The sequence below is a fragment of the Asparagus officinalis genome, chromosome 5 (assembly GCF_001876935.1).
Source record: "Asparagus officinalis chromosome 5, Aspof.V1, whole genome shotgun sequence".
Classification (NCBI taxonomy): Eukaryota; Viridiplantae; Streptophyta; class Magnoliopsida; order Asparagales; family Asparagaceae; genus Asparagus; species Asparagus officinalis.
Window position 1 is genome coordinate 22030761 of NC_033798.1, and position 9978 is coordinate 22040738.

The following is a 9978-nucleotide window of genomic DNA, read 5'->3' on the forward strand; positions in this document are numbered from 1 at the left end:
ATAACTCCCCTCTATTTTGAAAATTTGAGAAATCTCCCTGAACTTTTCTCACTTAATCCACTGGCATACACCATTAAATCTAACTTGTCTCATTACAAGTAGGTGATCAAAAATAGACTAAGATATCTCTCAATCATAAAAAATTTACCTTGAATTTTTGCAAGATGAGGGCGAGGAGGGGGGGGGGGGTTAATTGTAAATTGGTTGGAACGAGGTTGTTAGAGAGTTTTTTCTTCCTGTTAGGGTTTTCTTTGTAACTGAAATAGATTAATTTCTAGGATTTCTATAATTTTATTTTTGAAATAACATTGGCACTTTGGTGATTAAAATGTGAAAGATTGGAGGGTTTGGTGATGCACCCCATGGTTGAGGGTTTTTTTTTAAATTTTGAATGTTGAGGGGGTTATCATAACCCAACTAAAAAGAGTTTCAATGTTGAGGAGGTTATCTATAATTTAACCATGAAATATCCAAACGTTCTAGGTACTGAAGTGCAAATAAACCAGGCCCCATAAGGGCAACTCCAACAAGCTACCACCCCCACATCCTAAGGCTGAGGTGGCGGTGGGAGCTTATTGGAGGTGCTTCAACAAGCTCATAGGCGACCTCCTTAGGCTGATGTGGCCAACGGGTAGGAAATGGGGCCCAGTGGAGCTCCCAAATGCTCCACAAATTTGTGGAGCGCTTGGGAGCTCCTAGGGAATAAAAAAAAATTTGGTACACAAAAACCCTATCCATCCAGCAACTACACTATGTTGTTCTTTTAGCCAAAAAAAGTTTGGAAATAGCCATTAAGAAATAGCCGTTGAGATTAAAAAAATAAAAATGAACAGTAAAAAATTTTCTATAAATTCTCAATTCACTACACAAATCATTCCACACAACTCTCTTATCACAAAAACTCTTTATTTTCCTATCAAATTACAAATCTCATGGATCCCTCCCAAAACTTCTACTCGCAACTCCTCATCGGTGAAAGATCGGCCTTATACCTGTCGTTCTACACAGACGTCGTAGAAGAAAGTCACCCCATCCATGAATTCTCGCAATCGATAACACAACAAGTGTCATCCCAAGAAACACCGACCACAAAGAAGAAAAAAGGCTTACACGCGGTCTAAAAATTGGACTGTCCACGAGGATAAACTTCTAGTGTCTGCTTGGCTGAACACGATCCATGACGCCATCCAAGGTACGGGGCAACACAAAGATAAGTTTTGGCAAAGAGCTAATGACTACTTTATCAAATACGCCCCTGATCCAACGAGCCACACACCAAACCAAATGATGCATCGTTGGTCAACAATTCATATGTTGGTCAACAAGTTATGCGGGTGTGTTGCTCAAATTGAAGGAAGACAAAGATCTGGTATGAGAATTATTGACCAGGTAAATATTTAACTTACATGCTTTTATGTAAACACCATAACATCATATGTTTAATTATTGAAAATTTAACTCCTGTGTAGACTGCAGAAGTAAAAGAATTATATCAAACTCTTTATGGTAAGTCATTCGTGTTTGACCATTGCTGGATTGAGTTGCGTCATCATCAAAAGTGGATCCAACAGATTAAAACTTATAATAAAATTCGATCACAGCTGAGAAGAACAACAAACTCTAATTCCTCACCAAACAATTCCTCTCCAGCAACCCCCATCGAGTTGAACACTGACTCGGATGATGTAATATCAAGGCCTGAAGGGAGGAAAGCAACAAAGCTTAAGAGGAAACAAAATGTGGAAAGCTCTGGGTCCGCTAAGTCCATCATTGGAGAGGCTTTCGCGTGGATGAAGCAAACCACCAATCAAAAAACGGAGCTAAAACAGAAGAAACAAGATGACAATATCATGAAGATGGATATCTCAACACTCAATTCAGTTCAACGATAATACTTTAAAATGCGTCAGGTAAAGATATTGGAGAGTTGGACGTCTAAGGGTTCTTCCTAATTATCATATATTATCTTGTATTAGATTTATGATTGTACTAGCAGTTGAAAATTTTGGCATTGAATGAATACAACTACTTAATTGAAAATGAAATTGGCGTAGTACAACAACTCGAACAAGTTCGCTAAAATTACATTAGACATAAAGAAACTTTATCCTCAGCTATTGATCCCTTGAGCTCCCACAGATGCTCGATCAAATCATTCTTTAGTGATTCGTGTGTTTGCGTGTTCCTGATCCCATGATCATTTTGGATGAACTCAGTTATCGACACATGAGAAGGTTCCACGACTGGTATCGAATCAACAAAATTGAAGTTGTTATCAAATTGACAATCTCGTTCATCTTTAATGATCATGTTATGCATTATGATGCAAGCTGTCATGATGTCTTTCAGCATACTATATTGTCAGAAATGTGCTGGTCCACGAATAATCGCAAATCGAGCTTGTAACACGCAAAAAGCTCGCTCGACATCTTTTCTTAGCCTCTCTTGTTGTTGAGCAAAGTACTTATTCTTTTTTCCTTAAGGTGGAATAGTCTTCACTAATGTGGGCCACTCTGGGTAAATCTCGTCGGCAGTATCCCATATTGTACTCATGGCCATTGACAGTATAGTTGCATGGTGAAGCTCTTCCCTCCGCAAGCTGTGCGAAAACCGATGAACGATATAGAACATTGATGTCATTGTGAGACCCCGATAGTCCAAAGAAGGTATGCTATATCCAAAGATCTTTGCTAGCTACTGCCTCTAAAATAATTATAGGTTCATGAAAATGCCCAGTATACATACCATGCCAGACGGTTGGATAGCTCTTCCATGTCTAGTGCATGCAGGCGATGCTCCCAAGCATACCAGGAAAACCTCGTTGTAAACCTTCCTCAAGCAGGCACGCAACGTCTTCATTGGACGGTGAATGAAGGTATTCCTCCCCAAAGATGTCGATAATCGATCGAACGAACCTCTTCAGGTTCTCAATTGACGTACTTTCATCGATCCGAACGTAGTCGTGAACGGAGTCAGCAGATGCTCCATATGCGAGCATCCGCATAGCTTCAGTAATCTTTTGAAGGCTAGATAGTCCCAACTGTCCAACAACATTCCTCTTTTGGACGAAGTACTTGTCATGTTCAACGACTGCGTTGTGGATTCGAAGGAATAACGAACGCGTCATTCTGAATCTTCAACGAAAATAATGAAGATGATAGGTTGGTGTGTCTGTAAAATAATCTTGGAACAACCGATTGTGGCCTTGCAGTCGGTTTTGATGGAGCACGATACGTCTTTTGTGTTGACGTGAAGTTCCAACTTTCTCTTGTTCTTCTTCCTCGACAAGAGAAGCTCCCATAAGAAAGAACATCTTTATCATTTCATCATCACTTGAGCTAGATGAGCTGGATATTTTGTTGTGGGAGATGATGGGTTGAGGTGAGAAGGCGTCGAATTTTATAGGAATCAGTCGGTTGACGGTCAAAGTGCGCGATACTTCGAACTTCGTGCCCAACGGATAGGAATCCGTCAGTTATCAGTGAAAGTGCATGCTCCATCGAAAACTATGTCCAATGGATATGAATCTGTCGGTTGTCAGTGGAAATATAGTCAACCTCGAAGACCGCGGGTTACCTCGACGACCGTGCCCATTTGATAGGATTATATTAGTTGTCATTGAAAGTGTGCGCTTTCTCGAAGGCTGTGTCCAACAATTAGAAATTAAATAAAAAAGGTTTAAATATAATTGAAAGTAATGGGTAACAAAAATAAAATAGAAGAGGGGTTTCTTTGATATTGTTGGAGCTCCTAAGTAGGAACTTGTTGGAGATCAACATTAGTTAGGAGGTTTCTCATATAACGTGACATTGAAAATAGTGGGTCATAATTTTTAATATGTCTTGAAAACTATCCAACAAAACCCTCCAACAAGGACTCCCAACTCACCCAACTAGGAGGTTGTTGGAAATGCTCTAATAAGAACCAACGGCCTTGATCTTACCAACTGCAAAAACCCTAACCTCCCAAACCCCTATAAAGGCCCCATCGCCACATTTCGCCTCCCTCAACTATCAAAACCCTAGCACCCAAATCCTCTGTCCCTCCCTTCTTCAAACCCTAGATCTCATCATCTTCAGCCATGGCCGAAACTCTAAACCTCAAGGGAGTAATGAAGGGCCACACCGACATGGTGACGGCCATCGCTACCCCAATCGACAACACTGACATGATCGTCACGTCCTCGCGTGACAAGTCCGTGCTCGTCTGGACCCTCACCAAGGACGCACCAAGGACGCCGCCGCCGGCTCTGTAGATCCCGCCACCGCCATCTACGGCGTCCCCCGCCGTCGCCTCACTGGCCACTCTCACTTTGTTCAGGATGTTGTCCTGTCCTCTGACGGTCAGTTTGCGCTCTCGGGATCCTGGGATGGTGAGCTTAGGCTTTGGGATTTGAACACTGGGGCTACTACTAGGAGGTTTGTTGGACATACTAAGGATGTGCTCTCAGTTGCGTTTTCGGTTGATAATCGACAGATTGTGTCGGCTTCTAGGGATCGAACCATCAAGTTGTGGAACACTCTAGGTATTCTTTGGTTTTATTGATTATCAATTCATATCGGGTACATGTATTAGTCATAATCCTAAGTAACTTCTGGTCTTTCTTTATACAATTTCTCCCAACTGCAAAATGATGGACGCTAAAAAATTGCAAATATTTGGGGTTATTTGAAAATAATTGATTATTAATTCATTTGGGTGCATGTAATAGTGGAAAAGAATATGTTTCTGTTCGAATCTCACATTTTTAGTACAAGTTTTAGGTCACAAGTGATAAATTGTTGATGTGATTTTGGTTTGCCAATTGAAATCTTTTATTCTTAGAGAGCACTATTGTGGTTCCAAAATTAGTAAATAAAGATGAAAACGGCTGTTCTAAAGATGCTTAGGGGACTATATGATTGATGCTGCCTTCAATATGTGATTATCCAAAGGCTCTAAATTAATCACGAATCTTGTTATAGATTAAGTGAACTCAGGTTATAGGAGATTTGTATGAAAGTTATGATATTGGGTATGTTCAGTCTCGAAGTGTTTGTTGGGTAAAAATTTGGGAAGTAGTTTTATACTATTTATGCCACCCTATGTTCAATGCTTGAGCATTTTAAGTTGTTAGTTTTAGAGTTTTGATACTTTTGTCAAATGAATCCCAATGTGGTAATTTTATAATTATTGTTTATTTGTTTTAGCTGGTTCTTGTTCTAGTTACCAGCTTGCATGATGACATTTGATGCCGATTTAGGTTTAATAAACGTTGTATGATTATAATTATATGCGAATTTTCTGAATATATTTGGAGGCAGACATATCTCAAGAGCACATTTCATTTTTTTGAATTTGTAGAAATGTGCATATTCATGCAAATCCAACTGGAATGAGGCATTATTTAATTTTATTTAAAAATACTCTTATCAGTACAGAGCAATGTTAACATCTTATATTGATTAAGATGTTAGCTGACTTCTATTGGAGTATTTTTGTGTATATCAGTTCTCGAATCTAGTTGAACTTTTCATAAACCAATTTATCATGTTCATGGTTATATGATATCTGTAATAATGTGACTTCTCTCTCCAACATGATGCCTAAAGTTTTACTTCAAAAATGCCAACTTCAGTGAAATTTTAAAATCTTGGCTGAGTTGCCCATTGTATTTTTCTTATAGCTCCATACTTAACCATCCAGGTGAGTGCAAGTACACTATCCAAGATGCTGATGGTCACTCCAACTGGGTTAGCTGTGTCCGCTTCAGCCCAAATATTCTTCAGCCTACAATTGTGTCTGGATCTTGGGATCGTATGGTTAAGGTTTGGAACCTTACCAACTGTAAAATCAGATGCACTCTTAGTGGACATGGAGGATATGTTAACACTGTGGCAGTGAGTCCTGATGGCTCACTCTGTGCAAGCGGAGGGAGAGATGGTATCACACTGCTGTGGGATTTGGCGGAGGGCAAGAGGTTATACTCACTTGATGCTGGGGCCATCATTCATGCATTGTGCTTCAGCCCGAATAGGTACTGGCTCTGTGCTGCTACCCAGGACAGTGTGAAGATATGGGATCTTGAGAGTAAGTCTATTGTTCAGGATCTGAAGCCCACCGATGCTCAGCCCGCTCCTTCCGCTAAAAAAGAGGTATTTGCTCTTTAGTAGTGGCCAAATTTTCTTTTTTGTTACGTTATTTGCTCTTTAATATTTAATTTTTTTCATTTTGTTCTGTTTATTTCGATGATAGTGTGGTTTTAATGCCTTTCAGTAATGTTATGTAGTTCTAATGGCATACCATGTGATTTCTTCTTTAGCATTCATAGTTAATCAGTCTTATTAATGATGCTTCTTGTGTTCTACTATTGCTTGCTAGTCTTTCAAAATGCAAGGTGTTGACTATTATTCAGTCTTTTCTTTTTTGCATTGTACACTTTTTATTCATTTATATGTTTTGCGAACAAAATATCTGAAGCACTTCTAATGATAAATCAAGTAGTACGTTATTTTTGTTTCTTACCTGTATTACTAAATGGCATGTGGAAGCACTATGAAAAGATATTTCGACAAGTTAGTATGCTTTGATTTCTGGAAAATCATCACTCAGATTAAGATCAGTCACTGGCATTGTTAGATTGGTATTTTAATTAGACTCCTTTTACCACTGGGGCATCTTAATTTAGACCTTTTATTCTTACTGATATCATTTGACGGTTGGACGTAAAGTAGATGTTTAACTCATTCATTAATTTTCTATGTTTTCCTTGGTCTATAAACAAAATGCTTGAAGCATTCTAAAGATTAAATCGAGTGGCATGTCATGATTCTGTGCCATACCTGTATCTCTAAATGGTACATCCAAGTTTTGCAAAGTGCTTAGGATGTTCAACAATTTAACATGCATTCTATTTATAGAAACTATCACTTAATTAAACAGACTGATGTCCATTGATGGTGGGATGTCAAAGCTGTGTCAACTCATTTATTCATTTCTGATTTTACCTGGTATCTTTTGCAGAAGATACTGTACTGCACCAGCCTGAGCTGGAGTTCTGATGGAAGCACGCTCTTCACTGGTTACACTGATGGATCAATCAGAGTCTGGGAGATCAGCCGTTACTAGAGAGACCAGTAATCATAGCAAAGAAAATTGTTGGTTGTGATGGATCACTATTTTGCAAATGAACTTGCGGTCTTTTGTTTGATTTTTTTGTCATGTTTTCTTTTTGACTTAAATGGAAGAGGTCTTTTTGTTATGAATCTCTCTTGTTTCTAAAACTTTCTTATGACCATAAACTTCTGCATCACTGGCTTTCTTATTTATCTTTGTTTTCCGTTTGTCTGCTGTTTTGATAAAGTTAAATTTCTTGTATAGGATAATGATAGTACTTCTGCTTGTTCTATTATGTGTAGCAATGTTATTAGCCAATGCTAATCCTTAAGAGATAGCTGTCCTCAAGGCTATCTTCTACATTTTTAATTATATCAGTGGTTTGAGCATCAACTATGCTAAAACGTCTTTGATTTATTTTTGGTAGAATTAGAGACAGAGGCATCAGGTTGGCTTCCGCTCTCAAGTGTAAACATGAATCCTTACCTCTTAACTTATCTAAGCTTACATTTGAAATGTGGGAAACTTAATATATTTGATTGGCAACCTCAAATAGAGAAGATAAAAATAAAATTATCTCAATGAAAGGGGAAAAAATCTCTCTATTGGTGGTCGTCTCACTTTGATTAATGTTGTGCTCTCCTCTTTGCCTCTGTATTAACATGTCATGCTACTTGATTGGCTCGTTACTTAGGGGGGGTTAGTCACCTAGAACTTAAAATTAGAACTGGGATAATCTGTGGGATAAATTTTTAAGGTGTTAGTCACATAGAACTAAAACTAGAATAAAATTGTACAGTGTTAGTCAAGTAGAACTTTAACAAAACTAGAATTGGGATAATGGTACAAAATTATCCCACTTTTTTATTTTCTATACAAAAAGAGAGTTCTAGTCTCTCAAATTATTCCAAGTTTTAGCTTGAAACTAGGTGGTAAAAAACTAGAACTCATATTTATTTTGTTATTTTTTATTTTTATATTTATTTTTTTCTTTACTTCTTTCCTACTATGGTCATCACCATCATTAGACCGTTATTATAATAATAATTGTCAATATCTTATAGTCTAACTAAAAGTTATTTAATTAATAGTAATGAACATTCTTGTAAGCAATTATCAATTAATAATAGTAAGTTTAAAGCACATAAATAGTATTTATATATTCAAAATGCATAAATATATATTTTATGATTATAAAAATTTATCCCACGTTATTTTATCAAAATATCCCGTTTCACAAAATTGTTCCTATTTATCCCACTAAAATATCCCACTAGCAAAAATTATTCAACTAAAATAATTATCCCATTTTGTATGAAAATGTCCCAATTGACTAACACCCCCTTAAGGAAGTTGATAGAGTTAGATTTCTTTTTTTTTTGGTGTGGGGGGGTGGGGGGGGGGGGGTTGATTAATTGGAAAGTGGTGTGCATGCCAAAAAAGTTGGAAATTGGTATGCATGCCCAAAAAAGAGGGCGGACTCGGTGTTACTGATCTTAAATGCCTAAATAAAACTCTCTTATTTAAATGGCTATTATGGCATGTCCTTAGGAGATTTTTTTTTTGTTTGCTCTACCCCATCATCTTTGTATAAGCGCAGATCTAGCACTATTCAAACCTCCTTTTACAATCCAGACAGTTTTATCTTCTAGAAAAATATCACTCTGATTAGAGAACCATAATCAACTATATAAGATGGAAGTTGGGTAATGGTTCTCTAATCAGGTTTTGGGAGGACAAATGGGCTGGAGACAATACCCTGAACACTCTTCCCCCATGCTTTCTCTTTGGCATTGATTCATAATGTTATTGTTCTTAACCAAGGCTCCTTCCGTAATGGTTCCTAAGTATGACACCCTACTCTTAGAAGACCAATCCATGGGCACTATAGGACCTCTGACGCTCCCACATGGACACTATCTAACACAGGTGAGTTTTTTGTTAACTCTCTCTATAATCTCACTACTAGTAGAGGTGTGTCCTCCCCCATCTCAATGCAAATCTAGAAATCCATATTCCATCTCAAGGTCAAAAATTATTATTCTGGCTACTACCTCTCAATAAACTAAACGTCAAGGTTCACTTAGGTAGAAAAGGGTGGCAGGGTGATCAAACGTGTTCTCTCTACCTCAATGAATTAGAAGATTCTAATCACCATTTAGTTACTTGTCAGTTCACTGCTAATGTTTGGAACTTCTTCAAGGCTCACTTTGGCCATAATAGATGACCAACTAACTTACATGATCTCATTCACTCCAAATGAGAGTTCCTTAAATCTCCTAAACAGAAAATTATTTGGCAAGCATGCACGGAATAACAGGATCTTTCAATATGTTTCACCTACTGTAGAAAGTGTTATTAACTCTTCAGTTCACTTCCTTAATAAATGGACAGGCTCATCATCAGGAAAAGTGGGAAGGACTCTCAAGCTAGGAATGGAAGGGCAAGAACTTCCATCAATTCTAGTCATGAGAGCCAATAGAGAAGGAACGAGACTCAGACGGTACAAGAAGAAGAAGAAGAGGATATGAGACGGTTACAAGCAGAAGAAGAGGAAATGAGAGGTCAAATATAACTTATCAAGCCAAATTTTCTGTTTTTGTAATTAGTTATAACTACCTTTTGGAGCTGCATGACGCAGATTTGCACATGTATACTCTGTTTTTATGTCTTTTAGGGTGAAAACTTTCATTTTTCCCTCCTCCTTTGGTCGTGTGACCGACTTTGATCCATAAGCTTATCACTGTTCTGGTGAATGACAGCTAGGGTCCTCTCGTCATCGTCACTAATATTTTATAGAGAAGGTCTTACGTACCAATTAGGGAGAAAGTCATGCTTCTATCTATACTTTTGTAGGACACCACCTCGTATCCATCCTTTATG

At 37.9% G+C, this 9978-nt stretch overlaps 1 protein-coding gene across 1 annotated transcript; it reads left to right on the forward strand.

The window, feature by feature from the left end:
- On the forward strand, nucleotides 3992-7307 carry LOC109842818 (guanine nucleotide-binding protein subunit beta-like protein). The gene is given in 4 exon segments (XM_020411717.1): nucleotides 3992-4252; nucleotides 4255-4525; nucleotides 5686-6134; nucleotides 7003-7307. Coding segments are annotated over 4 exon segments (996 nt in total). The 5' UTR covers nucleotides 3992-4081; the 3' UTR covers nucleotides 7108-7307.